At 50.6% G+C, this 21,214-nt stretch overlaps 1 protein-coding gene across 2 annotated transcripts in view; it reads left to right on the forward strand.

Annotated features, from left to right (window-relative positions):
* Window positions 1–6,003: 6,003 nt before the first annotated feature.
* LOC128823111 (zinc finger protein 2-like) overlaps window positions 6,004–21,214 on the forward strand; it is a 36,325-nt gene continuing 21,114 nt past the window's right edge. For both annotated transcript variants that reach the window (XM_054005217.1, XM_054005218.1), the window contains exons 1-3: window positions 6,004–6,291; window positions 11,189–11,277; window positions 11,972–12,098. In XM_054005217.1, coding sequence (XP_053861192.1) covers window positions 11,197–11,277; window positions 11,972–12,098 — 208 coding nt within the window. In that variant the 5' untranslated portion in view covers window positions 6,004–6,291; window positions 11,189–11,196. The remainder of the gene's footprint in view (window positions 6,292–11,188; window positions 11,278–11,971; window positions 12,099–21,214) is intronic.

Raw genomic sequence — 21,214 nt, forward strand, 5'->3', positions numbered from 1 at the left:
AACAGGGCAATTGATTAAGAGTGGCGGGGGGGGGGGGGGGAGAGCTCTTGTTCTACTGCTAGCAAAAAGAAATTTTTCTTCTATCTTATTCTATCCTTAGGGGCTATAATATTATACCAAGGGCAATGCAAAGTTTCTAAACGAGGCTTTGATACAAAGTCCCATGAAAACAGAGGTCACACGTGGGTAGACCCACCACAAGGTTATATGAAGAGGCACAATGTAAAGTCATATGAAAATTATCAGAGATTTATCTACATTGTCCCCCTTTTTGACCTCTCAAGAACAATTCTTGAGTGGTCACCATATAAATCTTTTGTATTTGTTGCGAACAAGCCAAACAATTATAACCAGGTGAATATAACTAAAACTATTACAATTGACTAAACACCACATATAACATAAACACAAATGCAAACAATTATAATAATTGGAAATACAACAAAACCATTACCATTACAATAATTGGGTACATTAACAAACAAAATGAGGCCCAAGTTTGATGCTGCAATAGCCATCAAACAATAAAAGTCACTGAGGTCAGGACCTTCTTAAGCACACACAACAAATAAGATTTTGTAGTAGTACTACAGTTGTTATGCAAGGTTAAGCTGATTTGGACTTAAACTAACATTCAGTTGCTAAAATGTTGTAGAATTCCCTGTTTTTAACAGTTGTTCTCAGAGGTTTCTGGGGACCTGAAAGATGGGACCATTCAATTATGGGCCAAGGTCTTACAGGTTATGGGGGCCCAAGAACTACCCTTCAGGGCTTGGGGAAGTAGAACCAGAGTGCATAGAGGAAAGTGTGGAATTAATAATAATACAAGCAAATGTAACTAACAATACAAATGTATTAATAACAAAAATTAACAACAAAATGACTATTAGAGAACCTAACAAAAAATAAACCTGATGCATTGGGGACCAAAGTCTTTTGGACACAAGTGGTGATTGATAAGTTGGATGGACATGGGGGAAGTAGAGAGAGGAAAAGACATTTGCCCTGTCTAGTGTAGTATCCCCTCTTTTCTCTGGACCTAATGCTAGCACAGGACACCACTAGAGACAGACATAGAACATGCAACACAGAACACTGAACACAGACTTTGTCGCGACACTATAACCATTGTATTTTATAACTCTTCAGCTGGCACCAGCTCTCCTGTTGTTCTGGTTCAGATCCTGAAAGATAGAATCTTGGAAACAAATTAGCTCAGCTGGGCCTCCGCGTCACCAGGTCGCCGGGGTATCCATTCTCCAGGCCATCGGCTGGGTCCCCAAGTCCTCTCTCCGGTCCTCTGCAAAACACACTCCCTCTCCCCTCACCTTGTTAAACCAGTAACACCCAGGGAAACTGAGTCCCACCCCCTCTGCATGCACACCATTGAAACTCCACAGAAAACAAGAAACCCCCCACTTCGTCACACATGCATCAGAAATATTACTGAAATGTGGACTTGCGCATCCAAAAGTTCTGCAGCCACGGGTTATGAGCCCAAGCTGTCATTGTTTCAGAAGATTTTTTGCCCTTGGGAAGGATGTAAGATGACACCATATAATACACTACACTGAATATTTGTGAATCAGCTTCTACACACAAGTCCAGCACACAGGCCTTGCTGTCTTTTCACTGCAGTCCTTGATCTTGCTGACAAATCTGTAGAGAATTACTGGAACCATAAACTTCCTGAACATTAAATCTCACCAAATGAGGGTCAATCCATCCTCATCATTATATCTACTCATTATACTCCACACCCGTACATAGCCACTATATGAACTTCATACCCTCATATCTCAATGCCTGTACTTTGACCCATCAACCTTTTACCCCCAATCGGGGATATTGCAGATTATGTATTCCTTATGCCACCTGATTTTAAACCAAACTTTGCACCATCAATAATTCTGTACAGTATTCCCTGATAACCATAAACTTCTATGCTCAAACTCTGTTCACTTTTTTTTTTTAAATCATCTTAATAAAAATGTTAAATCTGTTGAAACTGGTCTAGGTCTAGGCGAGAGAATGTCTCAGGGCCACCCGGGCGGGGGGGGGAAGTGGTGCAATTTGCCCCAGGCCCCGGGGGCCCCACAGGGGCCGCCATGAATATGTTGGAGGCTCCCCCTGCATCCGTCTTTCCCCATCCCCCGGCGTCTCAGTGCACTGTGTCTGGGAGCGGCCCTGGCGTGCTGCAGCTAAGCAGCTGGTATACATACCATTAAAGCATTTAATGTTTTTAAATAATGTATTTAGTGTATTTTCAAATTATTACAAAGCAAAGCAATTTTTGGGGCCCCTTCCATAAAAAAAAGTTGCAATACTCTAGTAACATGTATTTGGAAATGTAAAAAATAACCAGTGAAATACATTCAAAAATTAATTTGTAATAATTTGAAAATACACTAAATCCAGCATTTGAAAACATTAAATGCTTTAATGGGATGTAGACATTTGCAGTTACATAATGGGCTCTCGCTGGGTGATGGTGATGGTTGGTGCAAATGGGCTGTCGCTGCCTGGGGGTGGTGCTGCTGTTGCCCAGGGCTCCGGGGGGAGCTGGGCTCTGGGTTGGGGGGCGCCCGGCTCACAGGGGCTGGGCTCAGGGATGTGGGGAGATGGGGTCAGGGGGTGTCCGGCTCAGAGGGGCTGGGCTCGGAGTTGGGGGTCATGGCTGTGGGGGGATGGGGTCAGGGGGTGGGCCGGCCCAGAGGGGCTGGGCTCCGAGCTGGTGGTTTGGGCTGTGGAGGGGATGGATGGGGTCTGGAGGTGTCCGGCTCAGAGGGGCTGGGCTCGGAGCTGGGGGTCATGGCTGTGGGGGGATGGGGTCAGGGGGTTGTCTGGCCCCTCCCTTACATGCCGCTTACCCCCTCTACCGGAGCCTCAGCGTGCCACATCCAGGACGCCGGGGGATGGGATGGGGGAAGACGGAAGTGTAGGGAGTCTCCGACATACTCCGGGCCTGGGGCAAATTGCCCCACTTGCCCCCCCCCTCTGGGTGGACCTGCTGAATAGTGGTGACTGGGAATGGGCGGGGGGGGGGGAGTGTAGCAGATGACAATTTGAGGTGAATATTCTCTTGGCCAGATTCTACTGGGTTTATGGTGCTGTGTGCTATGGACTGGAGTGAATAACCAAGAATCTGGTTAATAATTATTCTCTAAATTCAGCTTTCTTCTTTCTCTCTCTGTGAATTACCACGAATTCAAAATAGTGGTGTGCAAGTTGACTGGAGAATGATAATAGCAGAATCTCTTGTTAGAACATTGTACACCTACTACCTGATTTGTATATAATACACTCACTATACATAATACAAGAAATCCCTGATGTTAGAACCTGGCTATGCCGCTGCTGTAGGGGGCTCATCACCCAGCAGCTGGGGGCCACCATGTGGGCTCGGCAGGGCTGCTGGCCACGGGGCCAATGGGTGTGGGTGGGATCTCAGGAGTCATGTCCCAGGGATATGCCCCACTCCCCAGCACTGCTCCAGCTCTGAGCTGTCTCCACTGTCTGGTACCTGTGGGGCCCCACCTGCCTCCCCAGGGAAAGAGCCACCTGGGATTGGTGCAGAGGCTGGGCCAGTCTCAGCCAGTCCCAGAGGAAGGCTGGGGGAGGGGGAGAGTGTGGGAGGCTCAGCTGGGTCCTGCCAGGCATGTGGGTCCTGAGGGAGCCTGGCCCGGGTAGGTCCTGCTCCAGCCTGGCTGATTGCACCCCCAAGGGCCGGAGTTATCCTGCCCCAGGACAAGCTCTGGCTGCGCTGCCGGCTCAGCCTGGCAGACACAGTCACCTCCCATCAGGGCCGGGTATTGTGGCTGGGGGTTAGGGTGTGGGAGAGTAGGTCTCTAGTGGGTCTGGGGGGGTGCTGTGCAGTGGGGGGTGGGGAGATCTGTGTGTGTTGGGGCACTGGGAAGTGTGCAGGGGTCTGGGTGGGGCACTGTGCAGTTGTGGCAGTGGGGCAGTGGGGGGCACTGGGCAGTGAGGGAATCTGTGGGGGGGCTCTGGGTGGGGAGGGGCAGGGCACTGTGCAGTTGTGGGAGGGCTGTGGGGGGTCTACAGCTAGGGGGCACTGGGCAGTGAGAGGATCTGGGGGGGGTTCGGAGTGGTCTGTGGGAGGGCACTGGGCATGGGGGTTTGTGGGGGTCTTTTCACGTATTCATACACAAAAACGTGAAACAGCGCGCCTCAATTGTCCAATAGATCAATTTGGCACATTAGCCAGGAGGAAGCAGACCATGAGTGTTTTTGACCACAAACCCCATCCCTCCTGATTCGCAACCCCATGGACCAGTGACAGGTGCATGAGCAGACAAGTCATTGGAAATAAGGAAGGCGGAAGCCAGTGGAAAAAATGAAAGGGGCCACTCTGGTATGACCTTGGGCTCAGGGGCATGCTAGCCAGGAGGAAGCAGATCCATGAAAGGGGCCACTCTGGTCTCACCTTGGGCTCAGGGGCATGCTCCGTACCCCCAAAGCTTACCTTCCTTTTCACGGACTCACACACAAATACGTGAAACAGCGCGCCTCAATCGTACAATAGATCAATTTGTCACATTAGCCAGGAGGAAGCAGATCAACCAAAGGGGCCACTCTGGGGTGGGGTCATGGGCCTGCCCCGAAGGGGAAGAAGCATGATGGGAGCACAGGGCCGGGCTGGCCAGTGTGCGTCTGGCAGCTCCCGGTTTGTAAACAGTGCCATTGTACTGGGCTGGGTGGAGCAGGGTTGTCCCTGCCGTGCCATGACCCATCTCCCATTGCCCCTGGCCAGCCCGTCGCTCTGAGGACTCTGCCCCCCATGCCCCATGTCCCCATTTCTCCCCTTGGGGACCACAAATATGTTTAGCACCAGGCCCACAAAAAGTTAATCCAGCCCTTTTTGGGGTGCAGGCTCTGGGATGGAGTTGGGGTGCAGGAGGGTTGCAGGCTATGGGTAGTTTGAGTGAGGGGTGCAGGCTCTGACCTGGGGCATGGGATTGGGGTACAGGAGGGGGTGCAGACATGTGGGCTCTGGGAGGGAGTTAGCAACTCAGCACGTTATATAAGAGAAATGAGCTGCAGTGATTTCATATAGGCATAGAAACTGATAGAAGACACTTTTACATATTCAAAATGTGAGAGGCAGAGTTGGAGGGAGGGGGTGTCTGTACAATATTTCACCGCATTCAGTCTCCTGGCTGGATCAGTAACGTAGCCGTGTACAGGGCCGCCCAGAGGATTCAGGGGGCCTGGGGCAAAGCAATTTTGGGGGCCCCTTCCATAAAAAAAGTTGCAATACTATAGTAACATGTATTTGGAAATGTAAAAAATAACCAGTGACATACATTCAAAAATTAATCTGTAAGAATTTGAAAATACACTAAATACATTATTTAAAAACATTAAATGCTTTAATGGTATGTATACATTTGCAATTACATAATGGGCTGCTGCTGGGTGATGGTGATGGTTAGGATGGGGTCGGGGGGGTGCCCCACCCCTTACCATGGCGCTTACCCCCTCTCCTGGAGCCTCAGCGTGCTGCGACCAGGAGCGGCCCCGGACAGCGTTGGAGCCACCGCGCTGCAGTGCGCCAGGGCCGCTCCCGGACGCGGCACGCTGAGACCCCGGGGGAAGACGGAGGCGGGGGCAGCCTCCGACATATTCGTGGGGGCCCCTGCGGAAAATTGCCCCACTTGGCCCCCCCGTCTGGGCGGCCCTGGCCCTGCAACACTTGTATAGGATAGAGAGGAGCTGCGGTGATTAAGCTTTGACAGGCTAGGAATTGGAGGCCTGTGCCTTTAAGACCCCAGCCCCAGGAACCCGCCCCCTGCTCCGAGGCTGACATGCAGCGTCCCTGTGAGAACAACAAAAACAGCCTCTGCCCCCCCCCACACCCCTAGATTAGCGAGCACAGTGTGTGGCTCATCCCACGGGGTCACTGTTCCCCCCCCTCCCCCTCCCTAAACGGGGGTTTTGTACCCGCACGGGGTCTGGCAGTGTCCTCCCCCCCCCCAGCTTAACCCCGGCTCTCACCCCCCACCACCGATTTTTGCCCTTCAGCCCCTCTTCTGCCGCTAGCTACAGTAGCTTGAACCCCCCAGGCCAGTAAAATTCTGCCCCCTGCTCAGACCCTGACAGCCCCCCGCTGCGATTTGCCCCCCTTAATCCTTTTAACCCCCCCCAAAGAGGAGGCAGCAAATCGTAAGTAGAAGTAAGGGCAGAGAGAGGGCAGTGGCTACAAGGAATGTTTCTGGGCATGCTCGGTTCGAGTGAGCTGAGCCATTACAAACATTGAATCTATCTCCCCTGGTAAGTATTCTCACACTTGCTTCTTATCAAACTGTCTGTACTGGGCTAGCTTGATTATCACTTCAAAAGTTGTTTTTTTTTTCTCTTAATTAATTGGCCTCTCAGAGTTGGTAAGACAACTCCCACCTGTTCATGCTCTCTGTATGTGTGTATATATATCGCCTCAATATATGTTCCATTCTATATGCATCCGAAGAAGTGGGCTGTAGCCTAGGGTTACCATATTTAACAAATTAAAAAAGAGGACCCTCCACGGGGCCCTGCCCCCCCCATTTCCCACCCAGCCCCGCCCTTTCCCTGCCCCAACCCCGCCCTAACTCCGCCCCCTCCTCCCTCCCACTCCCAGCCACGGGAAAAGGGCTGCCCGAGCGCTACCGGCTTCACGGTTTGCTGGGCAGCCCCCAGACCTTGCGCCCCCGCCCCGCGCTTCCCCAGCGCAGCTGGAGCCTGGGAGGGGAAGCGCCCAGCCAGCGGCTGGGGTCCGGAGGCATGGGGGCTGCCTGAAGCCCATAGCGCTCGGGCAGCTCAGCTCTTAAACAGAGCCGAAGAGTCAGGGGAGGAGCAGAGCCGCCGCGGAGGGGAAGTGCCCGGCCAGCATTTTCCTGGACATGTTCGGCTTTTTGGCAATTCCCCCCAGACGGGGGTTTGATTGCCGAAAAGCAGGACATGTCCGGGAAAAACCGGACGTATGGTAACCCTAGCTTTAGGCATCCTGACGCCGAGGGGAAGACCTCAGGTCTCCATGTGCTCACAGGACTTTCGTAAAGTGGATTCCTAAGGGGCACCGCTAAGCTGTCTTGCTTTGTGCTGGTGCTGCTGTGAAAACGCTGACATGCTCTGAACAAAGGAGACTCTTGGTGTAAAGGTTATAATGGTTCCTGCCCATTCAGTGCTTCGGCATGACCAGTGCTAGGACCTGGCGATGAGTGCTGAGTGACAGCTCGCCATCTGAATAGCAACTCAAGTGACGATCTCAAGCAAAATGGCCTTTCAGGGCGAACAACTTTGGATGTCGACTTTTCATGTTGCTTTCTAAGTTGCCGTATGGAAGACGAAGACGATTATTTTTATTCAGTTTTAGAAAATTCCATTCTAAGATATTCACCCTGCCAAAATTAATAATATACATAAAACCAGCCTACTTTACAAGTGTTCTGAGCAGTAAGAACAGTGCCAGGGCAGCATAATTACAACCCAAAGTATTTAAAGTCCTTGCACCGTTCAATACTCCACAGCATGATGCCCATCCCACAATAAGGTGATTCATCATAAATATCTGGAAATTTCCTGAAAGATCCATTTTATCTGTTAATTGAAATGATGTTCTTGAAAGGGGCCCATGCAATATGTACTCAGGCTTAATTAGTGCAGTCTGTGGTGACACTCCAGGCGTGCTATTGGCTCCCTTACAAAATTAAGAACAAGACCTTAGTAATCATCTGCCCGCTGTAGGGACTGGGGAGACATGAACAGCTGGAAATGGCTTCTGGAATGCAGGAATGGCTACCGGCCTCTGCCAACACTCTTAGAATCTGGAGGTTGCAATGTGGAAATATATGCCAGGAGCTCTGATCCTGCACAGCCAATAGGAGAACTCATGTGAGTAAAGCCCCTGGCACTGGTGTGTGTCTCTGTGCAGCAGGAAATCCCCGGGGGAGAAGTGGCGGGCAGGGGAAGGGGAGTTAATTGGATCCGGTCCCTGTTTGTGCCACTTGCCTTTCACCCCAAGTACAAATTCTCTCCAGTTCTGCCCCTTTCCTCTCTCAGTATCTCACACGTGGCTATAAAATCCGGGGAGATTCCCCCCTTTCCCCACAAATGATCAGCTCTCTCCTCTCCCCCGATTTCCCCCTGGTCTCTCCATAATTCTGATTTTCCACCTTGAATTGCACAGTTTGTGACACGTTTTCTCTGCAAATCTCAAAGATTGATATAAAATACCCTCAACATTTGCCCCACTTCTCTCTAGTTGTCTATTTCTAATTGAATATGCCCTGAGATTTTCACCTGTCTTTCTAATTATAAAATACAAAGAAAATCTCAGATTTACACCTTTTCTCAGATTCTTGAACATGGATATAAAATGTTTTCAAATGGTGCCCATTTCCTCTCTTTTCATTTAACAAATATTGATGGGAAACACTCTCAGATTTCCAGCCTTTCTCTTTCATTTCTATGTTATTATCAAATGTCAATTAAAAATCCTTTCATGTTTGGGGCTGTTCCCCATGTTTCTAAATCCCAGCAAATTCTTCTTCCTTGGAGGGAACCTGTTGTCCTGAGTCCTTCTCCATCTTGGAGGTTGCAGGGGATTAAATTGCCTGTGATCATCTTTCCCCTCTTCTTTGAGAATCATTTCTTCCCCTGACCCTTTTATCTCTGTTAAAATGTTTGCTGATGAAAGAGATCAGCCACATATTTAATACACATCAAAGACAGAGGCCTCCCCCTGTTTGGGGATCAGTGGCCCCCACCTGGTAACAGGAGAGTTGGCTGGACTCTTTTCTTTTCTCCAGCTGGCACGGGATGAGGGGTTGATTCCTGCAGTTCTAAGATGTAGCCACCTCTGCGGTGGCTCCATGGTGACCATTATTTGCTGGTGACAGGCCATGGACATTTCTTACCTTTCTTGCCCTCCAGGCCTTCCATTCTCCTGTTCAAGAGGCATCCTCCAGGGCTCCCTCTGCCTATGTAACTGGCCAGCAGGGGGTGGTGATAACTTTCTATCCGCTTCTCAGACACTGTGAGGTAACACTGTTGCTCTGGGGGCAAGGGGTGTCTGTGTGGGGAGATTACAGCTGGAGCTGAAGGGGCATTGTGGGAAGGGGAGGTGTTTGGGTGACTGGGCAGGGGGTACCCTAGTCAGGTTGGTGGGTTCTGGAGGTTTGGGGCTTCAGGGGGTGGTTCTGATGTGCCCAGCCCTGAGGATATAGGTCCTGGAGGTGGGTATCGCTGAGGGTCTGTTGGCTGCAGAACAGTGGGGGTGGGTGTCTTTTGGGGAGGAGGGGCAGGGGGTTAGAGGGAGTCTGGTGCTGTGCCAGGAGCTGTGTCTGGGCTTCCCCTGCTGGCTCCTGGGATCGTTGCCATGCCCAGTGCACAGAGCTGGTGGGGGGCGGAGCTCTGGCACTAGGTCAGGGAATGCCAGGGAAGCAGAGTGAGGGGTCCCTCTGTAAAGCATCAGGGGGTCCCGCTGGGCAGAGGAGGGGGTCCCAGACAAACGGCATGGCAGATCCTGCTGGAGGGTGGCAGGGGGGGTTCCTAGGCAGGCAGTGAGGGACTGAGTTCCCAGTGGGGGGATCCCTGGCTGCTGGGGGCTCTTGGTGGGGGGAACCCTTTGGGATTCCCAACCTGGTAGTCATGGTCTGGTGGGGATTCCTTGTCTGGTGGGGCTTTGAGAGGTATCTGGGGTCCCTGGCCAGGGACTCTAGGGGGCTGCATCCCAGGAATATCTGGTGGGACCCTGGCTGGGGGGTGTCTGGGGCCCCTGACTGGGGGCTCTGGGAACTGCTACTAACCATGATCCTTCTCCCTGATCAACTTGTGACAGAGTCCTGGCTCCAAGCACTGCCTGGCATTCTCCAGACACATGCCCTGTCACTGTGATAACTTTCTATCCACTTACCAAACACTGTTAGTTTGAAATCATAGATTTTGCTTTTCTCCTCTTTTGAAAACTGCAGGAACTTTCGGTTCTGTTTGGAAAATGTGTGCCCCCCCCCAGTCCTTGTTCTTAATCTGAGGGGTGAGGGAGGTGGGAAGGGGGTTAGCACTGCCACAGAATGGTCTCTTCTACAGCATTCTGGACTCATTCTTTCTGAAATCTGGTTTCATTGAGACAAAGGTTAATCAAGAGTCAGTGTATGGGAAGAGGAGGAGTGACTCCAGATGGACAGTGGGGCAAATGAGATCAGCAATTCTCCCTGTGAGGAGGGGCTCTCATTAGCTGCTCTCCCCAGAGAGCTAAAGGAGGGAAGCTGCTCAAACGCTCTGTCCCTCTCTGCTCAGGATATTGGGGTTCAGCTTCCTGGGTCACATGCTGCAGCCTCCATTGTGATCTGGGAGACCAGGCTTAGCAGCTGCTGCTCCCCCAGCGGGGATTCTGTGCTGGGAAGTGATCTTAATTAAAGCTGCTTCTCTGTCTGGCCCAGGTGATGGCTTTCTCCGGCAGGTACTAGCCCCATAGGGCAGCCCTGAGCCCTGTTAATACTAAATTCTGAGCCAGACATTCCAAGTAACTGAAAGAAACAAAAGGAAAATGCTGGGGCTCTGGCCTTAAAATGACTCTACACAAACAGAGACCCCTCATTTCTTGTCCCATTAGCAATTGCAGGAGCAAATCCAGCCGTGGGGAGCAAACAACCCAGGAATGGGACTTTCCTACCAGACAGGCAGGGAGAGAGGACAGAGAAAAAGAGATAGGAGAGACTGAAAGGGGCCGTGGGAGAGGAGAGTTTTGAGAGAGATTTCCAGATCTCTAATCTGCCCAGACAGATGTATTACTGCACCCTGGATAGAGTCACTTTCCTGTGGAAAAGGTGAGGATCAGACAGAGGAAAATCCAGTTCCTGACTCCATATCCCTCCTGCTGGGGTGTGGCTGCCGTGGTGTCAGTGTCTGAGAGAATCCCCCACAGTGAATCCTTTGGTTCTGTTTTTTTCTAGCATTGTATTCAGAGACTTTGTTATGGGATGGGGAGAGGGAGAAGGGAGGTTAAAAATGTCTCTGGGCTTAGCCTGGCAGGAGGGGCCAAGTCTACACTGTATAAAGAGATCAAGCCTTTCTCAGCATGGTAGAATCTAGGGTGTCTGTCTGCAGGGAAAGGGCCTGGGGAATCGTGCTGTGAAATTAATTAAAGCCTGTTCTGAAACCTCCACAACTGCCCTTCTCACCCTGCCAGGCTGCAGAATGATGTCCATGTTTCGCTCCAGTTCATCCCGTCCTCTCATTGGACAGGGGAGAGAAATGGCTGCAGAGGAGCCAGTCCAGGTAGGTATTATCAGGGGGTGGTTGATGGGTTCCTGCAGGTGGGAGAGGGGCAGCAAATACACCAGAGATGGGAAGGTTTTCACAGTCTGGTCTGGAGGTTGGAGCAGGGCAGGGAATAAACAGGTTGGAGAAATGGAGGAGGACAGGGTGCGGCAAACCTGCTGGGAGTTGTTTAATAAGTGGCTTAGATTCTAGGAACAGACCCATGAGGTTCAGTGGGGGAAATGACCTAATGTGTTGAACAGAAAATAACCCACATACATGGAGCTAGGAAAACTGACCAGACTCGTAGTGCTGAAGCCTGATCTGACTAACCAGTGGCTGCTGTGAGAGAGGAAGGGAGCACCCACCAGTCAGGCTTAGGGGATATTCCCCTCCCTTCATATCCAGCTCTTCAGAATGAGGAGGGTGTTGGGCTTCCTACCAGGGAGCTCTCCTTGGACCCTGCTTGAGGCTCCATCTCCTGTATCAGTCTGTGGCTAGAAGGTGTGTGATGGATCTGCTGGGAAAGCGGAGGGGCTCTCTCTTCGTCCCCTCACCCTGGTGTTTCCTGGATGCTCTGAGCAGGGTTGGGGTGGGACTCTGTTGACTTCAATTCACCCAGAGCTTCCCTTTGATGGGCTCCTCTCCCCCACAAATAGTGAGGCTGTGAGTGGAGCAGCAGGTACTGAGTGTTGGACTCTTGCTATTTCAGGGGCCAGTGACCTTCGAGGAGGTGGCTGTGTATTTCACCAGGGAAGAATGGGCTCTGCTGGACCCCACTCAGAGAGCTCTCTACAGGGATGTCATGCAGGAGAACTATGAGAATGTGACCTCACTGGGTAAGGGTTACTGTCCCCTTGGTTCTTGGAAGGAGAAATGAAGAGTTAAGGTTCACGCCAGCCCCACAATGCCACCTCTACTCTGCCCAGTTTCAGCATCACCCCAATATGCCAGTGACACACACACTACCTGAGACCCTCCCCCACTGCAGAACACTTTGGGAACAGCGCACAGGAGCAGTATCACACAGTGTCAAATATCTCCTGTTTGCTCAAGTAAAACTGAGCCTTAGGTGCGGCATAACCAACAGAAGCTTCCTACCCCTGACCTCTCAAACCCTGAGCCTTCTCCACCCACACCTGAATGCGCTTGGGGTGTAACGAGCAGGCTGCTGGAGTCAGAGCTGCTGGTCTAGGCTTGCGTATCACACAGACGCTCCGTGTGTCCTTGAATGCTGGTTGGGGGTATCCAGAGAAGGAAGCTCAGTGGCAGATTTAATGTTAGTGGGGCCCTATGCTCAGCTTCATTTTTGGTGTCCCTCCTTGGGACCTAGGCAAGAAAAAGAACATTCTCTCTTATCTCCCCCCCTCACGCCGATTTTTCATTCTTTTTTTTCTTCATCCTCCTCCTGTTAGTAATAGGAAGTAAATGAAAATAAAGTGAGGTACCTTGATTGTTCTTGTAGTCCAACTGATTTTTCCACAGACCAGTTGAAAATCGCTGAGGGTCTCGGTGCACCACTTAATGATCTTTCCAAATATTGTTTGTACCATTAGCTAACTATTGTAAAGCGCTTTGGATAAGAGCCCTTTATAAAAAAAATGTGAAAAAACATTGGGGTGCAGGGTCTGGCCAGGAGTTAGGGTGTGGGAGGGGGCTCCAGGCTGGGGCAGGGGGTTGGGGTGTGGAGCGCTTACCTGGGGCAGCTCCTGTTTCATGTGAGCGATGCAGATGGGGATGGGGGGGAGCAAGAGTCAGGGTGGGCAGGAGTCAGGGCTGGGTGTGTGTGAGGGGCTGGGGGTGTTTGTGGGGGAAGGGGTTATGGGCATTTGCAAGAATCCGGGAGGGCAGGGAACTGGGGTGTGTTTGAGAGGGGTGAAGGAGTAAGGTCTGGGTATGTGTGAGGGGGTGCAGGAGTCAGGGCTGGGGGTGCAGGAGTCCGGGGCCTGGGGTGTGTGTGGGGGCAAGAGGTATGCGGGGTTGCAGGAGGGGTTTAGATTTATTAGGAACTGGGGAAACTTTTGGGATGGGGGGAGCCTATACAGGAGGGATGGGCTCCACCTAAACCAAAGTGGAACCAGACTGCTGGCACTTAACATTAAAAAGGTGCAGAGCAGTTTTAAAACTAAGAGATGGGGGAAAGCCGATGGCTGCAGAGGAGCATGTGGATCGGACAGAGACCTCTCTTAGGCCTGGTCTACACTACGGGTTTAGGTCGACTTTAGCAGCGTTAAACCGAATTAAGCCTGGACACGTCCACACAACGAGGCCCTTTCTTTCGACTTAAAGGGCCCTTTAAACCGGTTTCTTTACACCACCTCCGACGAGGGGATTAGCGATAAAACCGGCCTTTGCGGGTCAGAATTGGGGTAGTGTGGACGGAATTCGATGTTATTGGCCTCCGGGAGCTATCCCACAGTGCTTCATTGTGACCGCTCTGGACAGCGCTCTCAACTCAGATGCACTGACCAGGTAGACAGGAAAAGACCCGCGAAGGTTTGAATTTCATTTCCTGTTTGCCCAGCGTGGAGAGCACAGGTGACCACGCAGAGCTCATCAGCACAGGTAACCGTCATGGAGTCCTCCCAGGATCGCAAAAGAGCTCCAGCATGGACCGAACGGGAGGTACGAGATCTGCTCGCCATATGGGGAGATGAAGCAGTGATAGCTGAACTCCGTAGCAGTAAAAGAAATGGAAAAGTATTAGAAAAGATCTCCAAGGCCATGAAGGACCGAGGCCATAACAGGGACACACAGCAGTGCCGCGTGAAAATTAAGGAGCTACGGCAAGCCTACCACAAAGCCAGAGAAGCAAACGGAAGGTCCGGGGCAGAGCCGCAAACTTGCCGCTACTACGCGGAGCTGCATGCGATCCTAGGGGGTGCAGCCACCACTACCCCAACCGTGTGCTATGACTCTCTCACTGGAGAAACACACAGGGAAGACGGTTCGGGGAACGAGGAAGATGATGATGGAGGTACTGTAGGTAGCTCACAGCAGCAAGGAAGCGGAGAAACCGGTTTCCCCAACAGCCAGGATATGTTTGTGACACTGGACCTGGAACCAGTAACCCCCGAACTCACCCAAGACCCTCAGGGCACACAGAAGACCTCTGGTGAGTGTAACTTTGTAAATATTTGTAAACATTACAAAAAAAAAGCAAGCAAGTCTGTTAACGTGTATGGGGATGGAGCGGAAATCCTCCAGGGACATCTCCAGAAAGCTCTCCTGGTTGAAATGGGGTGATTTTATTAAGGGGGACATTCAGAGGCGCCCGTTCCTGCTATTCTGACCAGAAATGTTCCCCGCTGTTAACCACGCGGTGGGGGGGAGGGGTGAAGTGATCATCCCAGAGAATCGTGTGTGTGTGTGTGGGGGGGGGGTTTACTTGTGTTTGTGCCGCATGTTAACCGGGAAACCGCAGCCCCCTCCTTTTACATTGAAACCCCATTTTAAATGGACAACCCAATTCATCCTTGATATGGGAAATGCGCTGCTGTTTGCAACCTTTCCCGCATGTTAAGAAGGTTAAAAAAGCCAAAACACTGTGGCCTACGATGGCTGCCTGCAAGCCGAAATATGCGACCTTGTAATGAAAGAGTGTACCCATTGTTCCCTAAAATGTGTCTTTTTTAACCACCTCTCCCTTCTCCTCCACCAGCTGCAAATGTTTCTCCTTCGCAGAGGCTCGTGAACATTAGAAAGAGAAAACGTAAGACGAGGGACGAGATGTTCACGGAGCTGCAGATGTCCGCCCAGGCTGATAGAGCACAGCAGAATGCGTGGAGGCAGTCAATGTTGGAGATGAGAAAAGCCCAACATGAACAAGAGGAGAGGTGGCGGGCTGAAGACGATAGGTGGCGTCAGCTTGCAGACAGACGGCAAGAGGCAATGCTCCGTCTGCTGGAGCATCAAAGTGATATGCTCGAGCGTATGGTTGAGTTGCAGGAAAGGCAGCAGGAGCAGAGACCGCCACTACAGCCCCTGTGTAACCAACAGCCCTCCTCCCCAAGTTCCATAGCCTCCTCACCCAGACGCCCAAGAACACGGTGGGGGGGCCTCCGTCCACCCAGTCACTCCACCCCAGATGATCGCCCAAGCATCAGAAGGCTGGGCTTCAATAAGAGTTAAAGTTTTAAAATGCAGTGTGTCCTTTTCCATCCCTCCTCCCCCACCCATCCCAGCTACCTTGGCAATTATCCCCCTACCTCTGTAAGGAACTAATAAAGAATGCATGAATGTGAAAAAACAATGACTTTATTGCCTCTGCAAGCGGGAGGGGAGGGGAGGGTGGGGTGGGGTGGTTGGTTTACAGGGAAGTAGAGTGAACCGGGTCGGGGGGGGGGGTTGGAGGGTTCATCAAGGAGAAACAAACAGAAGTTTCACACAGTAGCCTGGCCAGTCACAAAACTCATTTTCAAAGCTTCTCTGATGCGCACCGCGCCCTGCTGTGCTCCTCTAACCGCCCTGGTGTCTGGCTGCGCGTAATCAGCGGCCAGGCGAGTTGCCTCAACCTCCCACCCCGCCATAAAGGTCTCCCCCTTACTCTCACAGATATTGTGGAGCGCACAGCAAGCAGCAATAACAATGGGGATATTCTTTTCGCTGAGGTCTGAGCGAGTCAGTAAGCTGCGCCAGCGCGCTTTTAAACGTCCAAATGCACATTCCACCACCATTCGGCACTTGCTCAGCCTGTAGTTGAACAGGTCCTGACTACTGTCCAGGCTGCCTGTGTATGGCTTCATGAGCCATGGCATTAAGGGGTAGGCTGGGTCCCCAAGGATCACGATAGGCATTTCAACATCCCCAATGGTCACTTTCTGGTCCGGGAAGAAAGTCCCTTCCTCCAGCTTTCGAAACAGAGCAGAGTTCCTGAAGACGCGAGCATCATGTACCTTTCCCGGCCATCCCACGTTGATGTTGGTGAAACGTCCCTTGTGATCCACCAGGGCTTGCAGCAGCATTGAAAAGTACCCCTTGCGGTTTACGTAGTCGGTGGCTTGGTGTTCCGGTGACAAGATAGGGATATGGGTTCCGTCTATGGCCCCGCCACAGTTTGGGAATCCCATTTCAGCAAAACCATCCACTATTGACTGCACGTTGCCCAGAGTCACTACCCTTGCTATCACCAGGTCTTTCATTGCCCTGGCAAATTGGATCACAGCAGCCCCCACAGTAGATTTGCCCACTCCAAATTGATTCCCGACTGACCGGTAGCTGTCTGGCGTTGCAAGCTTCCACAGGGCTATCGCCACTCGCTTCTTAACTGTGAGGGCTGCTCTCATCTTGGTATCCTGGCGTTTCAGGGCAGGGGAAAGCAAGTCACAAAGTTCCATGAAAGTGCCCTTACGCATGCGAAAGTTTCGCAGCCACTGGGAATCGTCCCATACCTGCAGCACGATGCGGTCCCACCAGTCTGTGCTTGTTTCCCGAGCCCAGAATCGGCGTTCCACGGTATCAACCTGCCCCAGTGACACCATGATTTCCACATTGCTGGGGCCTGTGCCTTGTGAGAGGTCTATGGCCATGTCAATTTCCTCATCACTCTCGTCGCCGTGCTGCAATCGCCTCCTCGCCTGGTCCGGGTTTCGCCTTGGCATGTTCTGGCTCTGCATATACTCCAGGACAATGCGCGTGGTGTTCATAGTGCTCATAATTGCCGCGGTGATCTGAGCGGGCTCCATGATCCCAGTGCTAGCTATGGCGCCTGGTCAGAAAAAAGGCGCGAAAGTAGTATCTGATGGACCAGGAGAAGGAGGGCGGGAGGGAGGGAGGGAGGGAGGGAGGGCCGAGTGACGACATGGCGTACAGGTACAGGAACAGGGAGAAACACAAACAACTGTCACACAGAATGGTCCCCCCAAAGATTAAACTGGAAACCCTGGGCTTAGCAGGCCGTTGATTTCACGGAGGAAGGGGAAGCAAATGAACACAGAACAAATCTATTTTTTACATCTTAAGGTGGCAGCCGACGCTGCAGCATGAGTGACAGCCATACCAGTACGATGACGATGGGTACCAATCATAATATACCATCATCTGCCAAAAGGCAAGGGGCTGCTGCTGTGTAGCAATGCAGCCCCACGTCTGCCAGCCCCACGTCCGCCAGCACCCAGCATCGCCCTCGGCCTCTTCTGGGTGCTTAGCAGACAATATTGGGCAATTGGCAGAAAATAGTATATTATGACTGGTAACCATCATCATCAAAACAGTAGCATGTCTGCCCAGGTGGCCATGATTGACAGCCATACCAGTATGACGACGACGGGTACCAGTCATAATATACCATCGCCTGGAAGGGGCTGGTGCAATGCAGCACTACGGCTGCCAGCCCCACGGCTATCACTCATGCTACACCGTCTACCGCCAAAAGGCAGTTAGCAGCTGCTGCTGTGTAGCAATGCAGTCCCATGTCTGCCGGCACCCAAAGGACATATGGTGACGGTGAGCTCAGCTGAGCTGAGCGGGCTCCATGCTTGCCGTGGTATGTTGTCTGCACAGGTAACCCAGGTAAAAAGGCGCGAATCTATTGTCTGCCGTTGCTGTGACGAGGGGGGAGGGGCCTGACGACATGTACCCAGAACCGCCCGCGACACTGTTTTGCATCATCCGGGCATTGGGATCTCAACCCAGAATTCAAAGAAAAGGCGCGAACCGCTTCTCGGCTCGAGCTGTGGCGCAAACGTAGTATCTGACGGCCTAGGGGAAGGAGGGAGGGGGGGCCGAGTGACGACATGGCGTACAGGCACAGGGAATTAAAATAAAGAACGGTGGCTGTGCATCAGGGAGAGACACAAACAACTGTCACAGACTGGTCCCCCCCAAAGATTAAACTGAAAACCCTGGGTTTAGCAGGCCGTTGATTTGACGGAGGGAGGGGGAAGCAAATGAATACAGAGAAAATCTATTTTTTTACATCTTAAGACGACGGTGCAGCGTGACTGATAGCCCTCGGCATCTTTCTGGGTGCTTGGCAGCAAATACGGGGCGGTGTATGACGATGGTCTTCAGGCCTATTGCACGAGCTGCTGCTCAGGGAAGACTCTGCTAACGTGCGATGACCCGACTTGTAATAGGCCGGCTAACAGTCATAATACACCATTTACTGCCAAAAGGCAAGCCCCACGGCTGCCAGCACCCAGATCGCCGATGAAGGCTACCAGTCTACTGCACCGTCTACCGCCAAAAGGCAGTTAGCAGCTGCTGCTGTGTAGCAATGCAGTCCCACGTCTGCCGGCACCAAGAGGACATATGGTGACGGTGAGCTCAGCTGTGCTGAGCGGGCTCCATGTTGTCTGCACAGGTAACCCAGGTAACCCAGATAAAAAGGCGCGAATCTATTGTCTGCCGTTGCTGTGACGGGGGAGGGAGGGGCCTGACGACATGTACCCAGAACCGCCCGCGACACTGTTTTGCATCATCCGGGCATTGGGATCTCAACCCAGAATTCCAAGGGGCGGCGGAGACTGCGGGAACTGTGGGATAGCTGTGGGATAGCTACCCATAGTGCAATGCTCCGGAAGTCGACGCTAGCCTCGTACTGTGGACGCGGTCTGCCGACTAGAGCACCTAGAGCATTTTATTGTGTGGACATACACAATCGGCTGTATACAACTGATTTCAATAAAACCGGCTTCTATAAATTCGAACTAATTTCGTAGTGTAGACATACCCTTAGAGGAGAGTCTAGTGATAGAGATTTTATAGTTTTTAGTCAGAAAGAGAGGCTGGAAGAGGATAAAGTAGGGGCCAGATCAGACGAGAAGCATTCACACACACAAGAACCTGACACATCAGAAAAGGGCAGACAGATAAACAGTGATAATTTTTTAAAGTGGTTGTACACTAATGCTAGAAGTCTAAATAATAAGATGTGTGAATTAGAGTGCCTCGTGTTAAAAGAGAATATTGACATAACAGGCATCACAGAAACCTGGTGGAGTGAGGACAATCAGTGGGACACAATCATTCCAGGGTACAAAATATATCGGAAGGACAGAGCAGGTCATACTTTGGGGGGGGGGGGTAAAAATCTTAAATGAAACCGCATGTTCCATCGAATCTCTATAGATAGTAATTCCATGCTCTAATAAGAATATAACAATAGGGATCTATTATTGTTAAGGGAGATTAGAGAGTCTATGAATCTATCTCCCCTTGTAAGTATTCTCACACTTGCTTCTGATCAAACTGCCTGTACTGAGCTATCTTGATTATCACTTCAAAAGTTTTTTTTCTCCTTCTTAATTGGCCTCTCAGAGTTGGTAAGACAACTCCCACCTGTTCATTCTCTCGGTATGTGTGTATATATATCTCCTCAATATATGTTCCATTCTATATGCATCCGAAAGCTTATGCTCTAATAAATTCGTTAGTCTCTAAGGTGCCACAAGTACTCCTGTTCTTTTTGAGGATACAGACTAACACGGCTGCTACTCTGAAACCTGTCAATAATAGTAGGGGATTTCAATTATCCCCATATTGACTGGGTACATGTCACCTCAGGACAAAATGCAGAGACAAAATTTCTCGATATTTTAAATGACTGCTTCTTGGAGCAGTTGGTACGGGGAGAAGCAACTCTTGATTTAGTCCTGAGTGGAGCGTAGGAGCTGGTCCAAGGAGTAACTACAACAGGACGGCTTGCAAATAGCGACCATAATATAACAACATTTAACATTCTTGTGGTGGGAAGAACACCTCAACAGCTCAACACTGTGGCATTTAATTTCAGAAAGGGGAACTATGAAAAAATGAGGAGGTTAGTTAAACAGAAATTCAAAGGTACAATGACTAGAGTGAAATCCCTGCAAGCTGCATGGACACTTTTCAAAGACACAATATTAGAGGCCCAACTTAAATGTATACCCCAAATTAAAAAACACAGCAAAAGAACTAAAAAAGAGCCACTGTGGCTTAACAACGATGTAAAAGAAGCAGTGAGAGATAAAAAGGCATCTTTTAAAAAGTGAAAGTCAAATCCTAGTGAGATATATAGAAGAGACCATAAGCACTGCCAAATTAAGTGTAAAAATTCATAGATTCATAGATTCTAGGACTGGAAGGGACCTCAAGAGGTCATCGAGTCCAGTCCCCTGCCCGCATGGCAGGACCAAATACTGTCTAGACCATCCCTGATAGACATTTATCTAACCTTCTCTTAAATATCTCCAGAGATGGAGATTCCACAACCTCCCTAGGCAATTTATTCCAGTGTTTAACCACCCTGACAGTTAGGAACTTTTTCCTAATGTCCAACCTAGACCTCCCTTGCTGCAGTTTAAACCCATTGCTTCTTGTTCTATCCTTAGAGGCTAAGGTGTACAAGTTTTCTCCCTCCTCCTTATGACACCCTTTTAAATACCTGAAAACTACTATCATGTCCCCTCTCAGTCTTCTCTTTTCCAAACTAAACAAACCCAATTCTTTCAGCCTTCCTTCATAGGTCATGTTCTCAAGACCTTTAATCATTCTTGTTGCTCTTCTCTGGACCCTTTCCAATTTCTCCACATCTTTTTTAAAATGCGGTGCCCAGAACTGGACACAATACTCCAGCTGAGGCCTAACCAGAGCAGAGTAGAGCGGAAGAATGACTTCTCGTGTCTTGCTCACAACACACCTGTTAATACATCCCAGAATCATGTTTGCTTTTTTTGCAACAGCATCACACTGTTGACTCATATTTAGCTTATGGTCCACTATAACCCCTAGATCCCTTTCTGCCGTACTCCTTCCTAGACAGTCTTTTCCCATTCTGTATGTGTGAAACTGATTTTTCCTTCCTAAGTGGAGCACTTTGCATTTGTCTTTGTTAAACTTCATCCTGTTTACCTCAGCCCATTTCTCCAATTTGTCCAGATCATTTTGAATTATGACCCTGTCCTCCAAAGCAGTTGCAATCCCTCCCAGTTTGGTATCATCCGCAAACTTAATAGGCATACTTTCTATGCCAATA

This window comes from Malaclemys terrapin, chromosome 15 (assembly GCF_027887155.1).
Source record: "Malaclemys terrapin pileata isolate rMalTer1 chromosome 15, rMalTer1.hap1, whole genome shotgun sequence".
In the NCBI taxonomy this organism is placed as follows: domain Eukaryota; kingdom Metazoa; phylum Chordata; order Testudines; family Emydidae; genus Malaclemys; species Malaclemys terrapin.